This window comes from Lithobates pipiens, unplaced genomic scaffold (assembly GCF_037356315.1).
Source record: "Lithobates pipiens isolate NorthernLeopardFrog02 unplaced genomic scaffold, aLitPip1_a1.2 Scaffold_8, whole genome shotgun sequence".
Classification (NCBI taxonomy): domain Eukaryota; kingdom Metazoa; phylum Chordata; class Amphibia; order Anura; family Ranidae; genus Lithobates; species Lithobates pipiens.
In genome coordinates, this window is record NW_027507903.1 from 478,985,208 (window position 1) to 478,998,837 (window position 13,630).

The 13,630-nt window shown below is 43.2% G+C and overlaps 1 protein-coding gene across 3 annotated transcripts in view; it reads right to left on the bottom strand.

Moving 5' to 3' along the window:
• The window catches only part of HIPK2 (homeodomain interacting protein kinase 2), a 107,916-nt gene that overhangs the window by 35,203 nt on the left and 59,083 nt on the right, over positions 1 to 13,630 (bottom strand). For all 3 annotated transcript variants that reach the window (XM_077468772.1, XM_077468773.1, XM_077468771.1), the window contains exons 3-8: positions 9,218 to 9,341; positions 5,190 to 5,309; positions 4,285 to 4,371; positions 3,114 to 3,298; positions 467 to 629; positions 256 to 382 (exon numbers count right to left, since the gene is read on the bottom strand). In XM_077468772.1, coding sequence (XP_077324898.1) covers positions 256 to 382; positions 467 to 629; positions 3,114 to 3,298; positions 4,285 to 4,371; positions 5,190 to 5,309; positions 9,218 to 9,341 — 806 coding nt within the window. The remainder of the gene's footprint in view (positions 1 to 255; positions 383 to 466; positions 630 to 3,113; positions 3,299 to 4,284; positions 4,372 to 5,189; positions 5,310 to 9,217; positions 9,342 to 13,630) is intronic.

The following is a 13,630-nucleotide window of genomic DNA, read 5'->3' on the forward strand; positions in this document are numbered from 1 at the left end:
CTATTTATATAGTTTATTTAATTTCCAAAGCATTAACCTAATTTTTTGTGCCTAATAAAGAACACAGAACTGGTTATATCTGATCCACACAAACAAAGGGAGCATATAAAAACTTCACTGTACTGCCAGTCACAGCACTAACCACCAAACCATCATAGGACCCTGGGAGGATAAGAGACCTCTTTAAACCTCGTGGCATATAGGGTCCATAGGCCCTCTCATCCCCTCTAAGCCTGGCACTAATGGAGTCCTCACCTTGGAAGGCCGGTGGGCAGACAATCAGAGCCTGTTGAAAGGGGTCAGGACGGGCACAGATCTGTGTAGTTCCAGTTTGCAGGGGCATGCTCCTCTGGGCAACGGCTGCCATGGATGCAGCAGAGGGCTGATGGAAGACAACAGCTGGTTAGAGCCCTATTAAGAGTAAGTAAGGTAAGAATAGTCATAAGTCTCAGAAGACAGGGCTCACCTGGCTGTGCACAGTGTTCAGGTGGTTGTTGAAGGTCATAGTGAGGTTAGTGGAAGTGCTGGGGGCCACATGCGTGATGAAGGGCGTTTTGCTGTGGTTCACAGTGTCATACATGTTCACTCGCCTCTTACAGATCTCCATGTTCTGGAAACAAGACTTTACACTGCGGAGACATAAGGGAGGGGAGCAGGGGCAAGACAGAGAAAGATAGCAGGGAAGATGGGATGGGGAGAGCAGGAGAGCCCCAGCCACAGGTGGAAGAATGGGTGGTGGAGTGGAAAAGGAAAGAAAATAGAGAAAGATGCAAAATTACTGAATGTACACATAACCACATGAGGAAGAATGCTTGCAGAAGGCACTCTGCCCAAGAACACGACTAGAAAATTTCTGATTCTAGATCCTATCTAATAAAGCTGTGTGTAATATAGACTATGCTCTAAGAATATAAAAGAGCTCTAGCATTAAAGTATATTCAATATATATCATTACAATCTGAGCTTATCTATTAAAGCTTGTGTAATAATATAGAATATAATTTTATAACATAAAACGCGCTAGCAGTAAAGTATATTTAACATGTCATTACAGTCTGAGTTCTCTATCACAGTTTATGTGCTAATTCAACAAATTCCCTGAGATCATAACAGAGCTCTAGCATTAAAGCCTATATACTATAACAAAACATATCATGCTAGTCTGAGCCTATTTACTATTAGAACCCATCTATTAAAGCTAATGTAGTAATACAGACTATCCTCTAGAAAACACAATAGAGCTCTAGCATTAAATGGTTTTAAATATTACTACTGTTAGTAAATATATCATTACAATCTGACCCTATCTATTGTAAGAGCCTCTCAGTTAAGACCTGCTAACATAAGATATAGCCCGGCTCTAATATTATTTTTAGACATTCAAGAGTTGATTTACTAAAACTGGAGAGTGCAAAATGTGGTGCAGCTCTGTGTGGTAGTCAGTCAGCTTCTAACTTCTGTTTGTTCAATTAAGCTTTGACAAAAAATACCTGGAAGCTGATTGGTTTCTATGCAGAGCTGCACCACATTTTGCGCTCTCCAGTTTTACTAAAATCTTCCCCTCAGTGTCTGCCATCTAGCGCTGTCAAACTACGAGGAAGTCTATAGGGGTCCCAAGACCTCAACAGACATGCCTAGCCAGTGGATCTAGGATTAAAGGATAAGTTCACATTTTCATGTTCCACCTGTTTTTAGGTGGTTCCACTCCTGCAGCCGATCCCTGATCCAGCCCCCCTCCGTGTGACGGGGGCTGGGGGATCCTGTCCCCATACCCACTGTCACTTTTTAAAAAGAGCATGGCCGCATGGGGCTCCACCCAGAGTTCTATGAATGCACTACAACTACCGATAGCCTTTGCGGCTGTTAGCATGTAACTCTTAAGGAACTACCAGGGCACTGGTGAGTGCTGTAGGTAGTTCATTGATTCTTCTTGTCACTGTGTAACTGCCTGCCCATATGATTTACAAGCAGACAGCTTACACTGACAGTCTGCAGGAGCCCTACATTGCACCTGCTATCTGCTGATCGTGGGTGCAATGTTTTCCAGGCTCCTATACAGAAAAAAAAATAGTAAATGTGCATTTTTTTTACCTGTAAAAAAAAATGTGCATTTTTTTTTTTTTTTTTTAAAGGTGAACTTCTCCTTTAAAAGCCTTTCCTTCAAGGTAAAGCAGTGTCTTATGTGTCACTAGGAACAGGAAGATGTGTCCTTGTGAGACGGAGGTGCATAGTTTATATGTTTAGAAAGAAATTAAAAGACTGTGTGTCACAGACACACTATTAAAGGATAGGTTCGCCTTTTGGAACATGTTACATGTTATTTAGGGTGGAACATTTAACATGTTCCAGCAGCTGCAGCCTCTCCCCCCCTCCTCAGTGACAGCGGGCAGGCATCTTCTCTAGGCACCCACTGTACCCACTGAAAAAACGTGGCTTTGCGGGGCCTCGCCCGACCGGCTACATCATTTATTCACACTCCTCTGTGAATGTGAGAACTACAAGTACAGACAGCCTTTGCGGTTGTCGGTTTGTAGTTTCAATGAACTACCATGGCACTGATCAGTACAGTGGTACTTCATTCATTATTATTACTATTATTATTATACACAATTTATATAGCACCAACAGTTTACGCAGCCTTTTAATTCATTTTCCCTGACAGTGTACATCTGTCTGCCCATACGGGGTACAAGCAGACAGATACACTGACAAGTCTGTAGGAGTCCTAAAGGGCACATGCGATCTGCTGATCGCGGGTGCAATGCTTTCCAGGCTCCAAGTAAAAAAAAATAAAAAATTGCATATTTTTTTCCTGCAAAAAGATGTGCATTTTTTTTTTTTTTTTTTTTTTAAAGTGAACTTATCCTGTAAAGCTTAGCTGTGCATTAGAGTCTAAGCACTTAAAATTATAATTTTATAATTTTGCCTGCTTTTTTAGTGGATGCTTCAGAGCTTTCAAAACTACTGCACAAGTTCAGATCCTATGGGGCTAGCTGACAGGCAAGCTAAGCCAGATGATTCCTTGTAAACTACAAAGTATCACCCGTCTCCACCCCCAGCCCGCTCACACTCATGCCTATGCCCCTAAAACAGACACCAGCAAGAGGCCGTACTGAGAGCTGTGCGGAAAGTCCAGGAGATGGGTCATCGTGACAAAGGGATGGTTGAGGGTCTCGATGGGGGTTATTCTCTTATCCGCATCGATGGTCAGCATCTTCTTCAGCAGGTCAATGAACTCTCGTCTGTCTGCCTTCTCTACGAGCATGTCACTGCCTTCCAGATCTGAGGTCATGTTCACCTGTAGAATGTATAGACAATGGTCTGTTATAAAGCAACTCAAGACATCTTTGGATAAAAGTGGAATGTTCAAGCTTTGCAAGATTCTTATTGGTACAGAGTGTAGAAAAGGTGAGTATGCCATAGATCTAATGTCAGTCCAACGCATTTTGGGGGGCTTAAAACTTTCCCTTGTGGCTTAGATGTTGGAAGCAAATTAAGAGAATTCTGGACAACAAAAAAAGGATGAGACTAGTGCTAATTGGCAGCCTGACTGGCGACCCAAATTAACACTAGCTGTACCCTCTTATTTTGTAATTTGTTACCCAACATTCTGATGAAGGGGACGTTTTGAGCTCCCAGAACACATTGACCTTCTCCTCTGACCTTTTGTCATGTGCAAAAAAAACATACTGGACTCACATTAGATCTTTGGCTTTCTCAACCTTTCAAAAATCTTTAGACTACCCTGGGGACCCTAAGAAAACACTGATTTTAGAGCTGCCTCTAAAATGTGTATGTTCAAGCTCTATCTTACATACCCTTTGGGTCCACAGCTTTACCAACATGAATATTTTGGAAGGTCCTTATTGCTGTCTTTGCCCCCCTTGGAGAGATTTCCCCCTTCTTTCTTTGCCTAATGACTACACAGTAAGTGAATAGTACACAGGAAGCAATAAAACGCTGACAGCAGTCCTAACCCTTCCTCACACTGTGCAAAAATAAAGACAAAGGGATTTGGCATAAATGGAAGCCACACACTGGTTGGCTGGAACTGCCACAAAAACGGTCATCCTAGAAACCGTAATTGCAGGGCTAAGAGGCGAAATACTGATAAGTGGAAATATGCTGATGTCATCCTTTAGGGACAATGTAGTGGTGACTGCCAGTGGAATGATCATTCAAAGGCAACAGAGTGACACTGAAAGTTATTAGTGTAAGAAATTCACATGCATTATGACTTATGCATAAACGTGCACAGCCCGATTACCCCATGCTTGTCCTTACCTGTGCCATGTCATCCAGGCAGTTAAAGATGTACTTTCTGGCTTCTTTGGATTTAATGCCGGTCTCTGATTCATGATCCTCTGGGGTCTAACACAAAGCAAAAAGAAAAACAATAAAACATGGACCATGCCAAGTATTCTGGATTAAATATCTTAATATTTAGTGTACATGTCTTTTTTTTAACCTGACTAATTATGTAATCATTTGTTCTTACTAGTTACACTAAAGTAGATCACAAGATATATCAGCCTTACTCTTGTTCTGCTCTAAATTTTAAAATCGAAACCCAAAACGGATTGGTTGTCACGTACAACTGTTCCCGATTCTGTATGTTCCAGTTTTAGTAAATTGGGAGAATGAAAAAAATGGCGTAGGCTTAATGAATGCACCACTCTTTTAATCTAAGAAAGTGAAGCAGATGCTGCTGCTAATTAATAAAAGGGACGCAAGCTTTGCTCCCTGTCCTATGCTGCAAGCTCCAGGTCCCTCTGCCCACCCTCCCACTCAGATGAATGCAGAAGGGAAGAGGAGGATTGTTAACCCTGTGGGCTCTGCTCAGTGGAATAACCGCAGACAGTTCACTTCTCATATGCCAGGTCCAATCTGGTGGGGATCTGCAGCAGTTTTCTTTATTAAAAAAATGCTACAATCCCTTAGCCAGAGAAGAGCACACCTAGTGCCAGTTTCTGTTTCTGGCACGGGTGGCACATAGTGGCATCAAATAGGTCTATTTGCTTAGTTAATGTTGTGCAGGAACCTTTGTTAAATCCCTGCAATGTATTTTAATTCCTAGAAACATAACAGACAAAATGTCAGTCTTTTGCTGTGATAGGTCCTCTTTAAAGATTAAGAGATTAAATCAATTGACAACACTAATCTGCATTTAAATGTCATCTTGTTCTCACCTTTAGTCTCCACAGAGGATAAGGCGAGTCACCATCACGATTGAAGAACCTTGTGGTTTTTGTTCCAGAACTAAGGAGATATTCAGCGGGAAGTCCTTGGGTTTGTGAGATGTATCGGATCTGTGAGAGGACACACAATTTCACAATGGCAGAAAATAATTAGAATACAAGTCCACTGACTGCCAATGGTGGCCAGGCCAATCTGTATGGCCTACATCAACTATAATAAGAGTTTAATCATACCTCTCAAACTTCTAAATGGGAAACAGAGATACTTCTCAGCACTAAGGGCTGTCTGTCCTTTGCATACAGGTTTCGTATTAAAAAGTGTCCCTCTTTGTCTTCTTAGAAGTTGGGAGGAATGTACAGTCACCTGCTGCCTTTAACTATATAGGCTAAATATTGATTGAGCCTGCTGGAGGGGCAGCAAGCATTGCAAGTTTTGACAGGTACACTTAAAAATCTTGCATATAAAATATGATAGTGGGAGCTCCCAGTATCCTGAAATTTATGAAGTCTGGTACAATAAATTTTAGGCTGCTTTCACACTGATGCATTTTTTGCTGTGTTTTTATCATGCTAAAATGCAACAAAAATGCAAACGCTTTAAATCCTAGGGCTCTTCACACCACTGCACTACAGGAGCAGTGCATTTTGAAAATTCCTGTATGCTCCAATTTTGGTGCGGTTTTGGTGCAAGTCCCCATGGAAATGAATAGAAAATGCATCAAAAACATGGCAAAATGCACCTGCATGGTGTTTTTGGTGCGTTTTTTCAGTTACATATCTAATTTTCACAGGTGCATGCTGGGGAACAAGCAACCAGGAAATGCACCAGAAATGCATGAAAAGCACACGTGTTTTTTATGCATTTTTTCAACAGAACAGTCTGAAAGAAGCCTTAGTACAATAATTAAATAGTCAGTAAAATGAAATCATACGCTGGTTTATGGAATTATCAGTGAGTAACATTTCCATATGTATACATAGACAGTTTGGGAGCTAAATGAGATGAGTAATTTCCCACTACTAGCCTGTCTGGTGACATTCAGGGACACTGTGGGAAGCCCCTGGTAAGGCCGCGTACACACGGGCGGACTGTTCGCCCAACTTTGTCCGCTGAACAGTGTTTGGGCGGACAGTCCGCTCGTGTGTGGGCTTTCAGCGGACAGTTTCAGCGGACAGTTGGACGGACAAGGTTTTTCGGAAATTCCGAAAAACTGTCCGCTGAAACCTTGTTTGAGCGAACAGTCCGCCCGTGTGTAGGCTTGTTCGTCAAACAAAGTTGCGCGCATGCTCAGAAAGGATTTTCACGCCGAAAGCTATAATGCAGTGTATAGGACGTCGTATTTTTCGTCCCGTCGTACGTGCCGTTCACGTCATCGCGCACGGTTTCAGCAAACTGTTCGTTCGTCGTGTGTGGGCATGTCCGTCCATGCTAAGTTTGAGCGGACTGTTTGCCGAAACTGTTGGACGGACAAAGTTGGGCGAACAGTCCGCGCGTGTGTACGCGGCCTAAGCCTCCTTTAGTCTAACATGGCTGATAACTTCATTGCAAATGTAAATACAATGTGACGTAGCTCTGATTTTGCTATTGCAGTACCCTGACAAATTTTGGATTCTTCCTCGCTTTTTCTCCTAGGAATAATAGTGAGACTGAAGCGTTAGCAGAGTGCTGGGCAATTTTTCTGGTACAATGCATCCGGAAAGTATTCACAGCATTTCACTTTTTTCCACATTTTATGGTACAGCATTATTTCAAAATTGATTAAATTCATTATTTTCCTCAAAATTCTACAAACAATACCCCATAATGACAACGTGAAAAATGTTTTTTTAAATCTTTGCAAATGTATTAAAAAAAAACAAAAACAAAAAAAAAAATCACATTTGCATAAGTATTCACAGCCTTTGCTCAATACTTTGTTGAAGCACCTTTGGCACCAATTACAGCCTCAAGACTTTTTGAGTATGATGCTACAAGTTTGGCACACCTATTTTTTGGCAGTTTCTCCCATTCTTCTTCACAAGACCTCTTAAGCTCCATCAGGTTGGATGCGGAGCGTCGGTGCACAGCCTTTTTCAGATCTCTCCAGAGATGTTCAATTGGGTTAAAGTCTGGGCTCTGGCTGGGCCACTTAAGGACATTCATAGAGTTGTCTTGGCTGTGTGCTTAGGGTCGTTGTCCAGTTGGAAGATAAACCTTCGGCCCAGTCTGAGGTCCAGAGTGCTCTGGAGCAGGTTTGCATCAAGGATGTCTCTGTACATTGCTGGATTCATCTTTCCCTCGATCCTGACTAGTCTCCCACATCTTGCCACTGAAAAACATCCCAACAGCAGGATGCTGCCACCACCATGCTTCACTGTAGGGATGATATTGACCAGGTGATGAGCGGTGCCTGGTTTCCTCCAGACATGACACATGCCATTCAGGCCAAAGAGTTTAATCCTTGTTTCATCCGACCAGAAAATTCAGTTTCTCATGGCCAGAATCCTTCAGGTGCCTTTTGGCAAACTCCAGGTGGGCTGTCATGTGCCTTTTATTGAGGAGTGGTTTCCTTTTGGCCACTCTACCATACAGGCCTGATTGGTGGAGGGCTGCAGAGATGGTTGATCTTCTGGAAGGTTCTCCTCTCTTCACAGAGAAATGCTGGAGCTCTGTCAGTGACCATTGGGTTCTTGGTCATCTCCCTGACTATGGCCCTTCTCCCCCGACTGCTCAGTTTGACCAGGCAGCCCGCTCTAGGAAGAGTCCTGGTGGTTCCAAACTTCTTCCATTGATGGATGATGGAGGCCACTGTTCTCATTGGGACCAGACATTTTTATGTACTATACCCCACATCTGTGCCTCGATATAATCCTGTCTCGGAGGTCTACAGAAAATTCCTTGGACTTCATGGCTTGGTTTGTGCTCTGACACGCACTGTTAACTGTGGGACCTTTTATATAGACAGGTGTGTACCTTTCCAAATCATGTCCAATCAACTGAATTTACCACAGGTGGACTCCAATCAAGTTTTAGAAACATCTCAAGGATGATCAGTGGAAATAGGATGCATCTGAGTTCAATTTTGAATGGCAAAGGCTATGAATACTTATTGGTTTTCGTTTTTTATTTTTAATAAATTTGCAAAGATTACAAACTTCTTTCGCATTGTCATTATGGGGTATTGTTTGTGGAATTATGAATTTAATTTATTTTGGAATAAGGCTGTAACATAACAAAATGTGGAAAAAGAAAAGCGCTGTGAATACTTTCCAGATGCACTGCTTGTGGTGAGGGCAGCTCTCTGTATAACAGGTGAACCAAACATAGGTCACTGTACTGCTGATGGAAAAAGATGGCCAGGATAGGAGTGTGCCAACTAGGATTAACAGATTGAATTGTTTTGATTTGCCAAAATGAGAGTTAAAGGAGTAGCCAATGCGTTTTGGGGGCTCACCAGTCCCCGGCCTGGCTGTCTGGGTGCTGGTCTGTCTGTGTGACCAGCACCCTGAATGAGCCTTCCTACATATGTTATTGGATTCTTTCTCTTCCTCCGGGTACATCAGTTTCCTCCCACACTCCAAAGACATGCTGGTAGGATAATTGGCTCCTGTATAATTAACCATAGTATGTGAGTTTGAGAACTTGGATTGTAAGCTCCATAGCCACCCTGGCGGTATGATTATGTCAGATTTTTGAGTCACAAAGCGGTACATTGTTTTGCAATGTTTTGTAAAGGGACACTTTTTGGTTGCCATGGACAAAAGTGGATTTGGAAGCACTAGGAACAAAAGGGTTGTGAAATGATTTCATACAATAATGTCATCTGTAAGATTACAGTGTACTGTATGTGTTATGAATTTTGAACTTTTTGAATTTGCCATCGCTCGCAGGGAACGGAGTGTGGCACACAGAGGTATCGGGCAGGAATAATAGTGAAGATAGATCTCTCCAATGGAGACACAGGCAGCAAACACAACCTGACTGAGGTTTTAACTTCTCCACACTCTTAAAAAAGACATTCCCTGAGCCCTGCACTCACCTGGTCATACTCAGAGGCTCCAGGATACAGAGGCCACCCCAGGAACAGCTCCGCGATGACACAACCCAGAGACCACATGTCGATGGCTTCGCAAAACGGCAACCCGAGTATGATCTCTGGAGCCCTGCAAAACAAAACGATAACAAAGTTAAGGAATAATGGATGAGAGAGGGAAAGAGAAATAGAGTAAGAACATTTTGGTCTGCATACAGCACCAAAAAAAAGAAGGAAAAAAAAACACACTACCCTGTACCTACAGAAGAAAAAAAAAAAAACACACTACCCTGTACCTACAGAAGAAAAAAAAAAACACACTACCCTGTACCTACACGTCTACACTTGCTATAGCCCCTGCATGGAAATTTCTGATGTCACAGAATTGTTTTGAAAAAAAAATCATAATCCACAAATATTTTGTATTGGATCCATCTAAACAGGAAGATAAGCAACCGGCCACTCTGTGATTTGCTGCACAATAAACCCTCTCTTGTCATGACAGGGGTAGTGGTGAGCTACCAATGTGCCCTTATAGATTTAAAGTGTTTGTTACCCTAAAAAAAAAAATGGATCCTGTTCCCTTAAAGCATGTTATACAGCACAGTGCTTGTGCTGTGTAACTTGGCACCCTGTATCACCTGAAACACCTAGCTGATCCTGCCTGTTTCTGCCCTCCCCTCTGTAAACTGACCATGGTTTATCATGGCTGCTGAGCCCTGACACCATGGTCAGTTTATGTGCCTCCATCATCTACAGCTCTCCTGTCCCCCTGTCCTTCTCTCCCCCCTCCTTCACTGCCTGTCAGCTCATGACAGTGCCCGTCCCCTTCCCTCATGCTGCTGAAATAACATCTAATGTGTCATATAATCCGTGTGTTTTGTTATACTATGTGCCCCTGTCTCTGTGTTTTATAAAAAGAAAAATATACCTGATTTCAGAGTGCCGCTCAGTGCTCACATGACAGGCCAGGTCTCTTCGCCTCTCCTCTCAACCAACATCAGTGGGGGAATCTCAGTCACTCCTGCCCTAGCAGTCAGACCGAGAGGAAAGAAAGGCGGTCGGTCACGTGAGCGCTGAGCGACACTCTGGAATCAGGTATAGAAGGCATTTTTTTTATAAAACACAGAGACTGGGGCACATAGCATAACGAAACACACAGGATTATATATGAATATGTCACAGATGGGCAACAATTGCAGCAGATTTATTTTACAAGAATTTGCAATTACTTATGGAGCTACAAATGGTGGCATGACCTGAATTGTTCCTGACTGATGCAACAACAAAGCAGCTTGTCAGTCTAGAGTTTATCCAGAGGTGTATGTGCAGTATTGTTCGTGAAGGTCCTTATTTATCAAGAGAATTGCATATCATTGTATAGCTTATAGTAGTTTATCATATTCAACTTGACTTGTTCTGTAATATCATCAACACAGATATAAAATGTATATAGTGTAATATTGTACAGTATATAACTGCCATGTAAGCGGAACTGAAGTGCACCTGTTCTCCATTGTAAACTATTAAAGTGGAACTAAACCCATGCATTTAATGGTTTCCCAAAATAGTTACATTCAAGGCATGCCGTGAATGATAACCGTCACAGTTGCTTATTTTCTGAATGGAATTGTCAAACCATCAAATGGCTGGTGTGGTAACTGATCACACGTGCAGCACCATGACAACAGCAGATCAAACAGAGGCTAAGATGACGGCTTCCCTGGCTGTAAAGGATAGGAGGGTGTAGTTCTGCTTTAAAAGAACCAGGACTTGTGCTTAATAAGGGTAAAGTAACTGATCTGCTTTAGAGCAATTAGAGTAAAAATGCACATACCTATATTCCAGATGCTACCCCACTACCCCACTGAAGCCCCATCCACGGGACAGCAACTCACCTCTATGGCACTGAGCTTTTTATTGTGAAGGTGTGGAAATGTCACCAGCATTAGCAAGCAAACAGGGCACTGGACAGGCAGTGGGTAGAAGGTGAGTATCTGCCATATTTTGGTAAAGTACAGGTTTTCCTTACAGGCAAAGGTTCTGCTTTGGAGAAAATGCCAAAGGATGCCTAACAGAAAAGACTCTCTGGTGCCCAGGGCTGGACTGGGACCAAAAATAGGCCCGGGCATTTTAGACTGAGCAGCCCATTGTTTTTTTTTTTTTTTAAACCAAGAATAACAAGAAGAATAAAGACAGCATCTGGCTACATCCATAGTGTACCCTAAGCAAGTTGCGTATCCTACACTGAGTGTGTTGCTGATCTTTATTCCTCCTCCGACAGGTGGTCTAGGCTACCAGCCTACTGTCCCTCCCTGAGCGCCGGCATCCTCTATTGAGCGCCATGAAAGGTGACACACTGCAGTGGGAGGATTACTCGAGGAGAGTACGTTGTTCCTGCCGATGTCATGGTCCCTCCCTGGAGGCCCGCACCAGACCCAATATGGAAGTAGAAAACAGAATCTGGCTTCAAATATCGTGCAACATAATTTTTTCTATCTGTTCCGCGGTGAGGCCGAAGAGAGGATTGGTTCGAGAGGACTCAGGGGGCGGGTGAGAGGCAGGTGCATGATATATGCGATAAAGTTGCATATTTTATGTCGCAGATCTCACCCGTCTGAAGCTCTCTGTCACATTAGTCAGCCCTTCTTAGCAAATGCAGCCCTGCGGTCATGGCCCAGTGGGGAAAATGCCCGGTGTGCCCTATGGCCAACTGGTGCACCTCTCTGATTTAGTTTCATTATGTCACTGGTGTCTGACTTCAAGGCTAAGCTCCCCTAACTGCTATCGTCCAATCCAATGACAGCGCCCTATTGGTCTCTGATGCAGTCTCATTGAATGGTGGAATTTAAAAAGGAACACAGGTCCTCTTTGACGCACAGCTCAGCTATAAGGAAAATGCTCTCCCTGCCAGAAATACAATGTTTTTGTTTGTTTTGGCTTTGCACCAACAGCACAGTCACAGCCCCATTCCAGGGCGATTTCTCTTCTGTTCTGCCAGCGCGATGCAGTGCCGCGCGGCCGCTGCAGTGTTAACAGAGCTGAGAAAATGATTTTTTTTTAGTCTTTTCCATGTGGGAACTTTTCCTGACCCTGTCTGTAACCGCAAAACCAGCACAGAGTAGAGGAGGAGGAGGGAGGGAAGGAGGGAGGGGGCGTCTAAGGGGGAACACGACTTTGTCACAGTGAGGCGATTGCTTTCTTAATGGGGGCAAAAACACTTCCGCTATACAAATCCCCCCCTCCCCCTGGGAGTACAATAGGGGGGCAACATAGAATCCAATGAAAAAATGGAAATCTACCAAATGTTATATAAGTATGCCAAGCAGAACCGATCCTGGAATTTGAATGACGTTAGATTTGGACCAATTATTATGAATTTGGATGTCCCAAGCTGAATCTAAATTTCTATGTTATTTTTGACACTTTGGATTGCCAATGGGTTTCTTTGAGCCAAAGACTGATCCAAAGGCTGTTTCTGCCTTATATATGTGATTCTGCTGTTCCCTAAGTACCCCTCGCTTGACCGCCAGTCCCACCAGGTCCCCCCTTCTATCCCTCATAGAATGTTTAAAGTACTGTAAATGGCTCGGACTGTTTTTGTGGCCCCGTCATCTCATCCGGCTGCCAGGAGCTTCCCAAACCATTCTGCACAAGGTTGAATCATTTGCAGCTCTGTAATGCACACTTTTTTGGAGTCTTGCTTCAAATTTCCATTGACTTTGATGGGACTTCTGGTTCAAGAATTGCAAATTTTGGAGGTTCATTGGTTAAGAAGTGTGGCTGAACTACAGTGTGACCGAACTTTTCAGAAGTTAGCTTCTCTTTAATGCCATATGACGACTGGTGAAATCTGAGGCCTAATGGGTTAAAACATAATACACTGCAGCTTAGATGTGGTGGCTGCATTCATTTTATTTCTGATTTTTGTTTCCTTTATTGGTACCTGGGGTGATCTTGTGAATAATACACTTCTAGTCCCCGGGTGACAACGCTCAGTCATGGTACTATATCTATGGAGAGAGTCATGGCTGTCACCCATGCTGGACTTCGAACATGTCTTCTTCTCTTTCTCTCAATTATTTGAGGGATGGGGAGATAAGTAGTTTACAGAAGGAAGATAACATTGTGCTTTCAGTTTCATCTCACAATTAAGCCTGGTACAATCTATCATATTTTCTTCGTTCAACCCAGCAGGCTGAACAAATTAAAAACGGAAAGAGCTTGGGAGGAGATTCTGTACTATCTACTAGATGTTAGTACAGCAATCTCCCTGCTGAGCTATTGTGTTCTGACAGGGGGACGTGCGGGGAACCCCCCCCCCCCCCCAATCAGAATAAACCATTGGCTGATCTTTTTCGGTCATGCCCCTTCAACAAAAGGCAGATATTTGGCTGCCTTCTGTCGGACTGGTTGCCG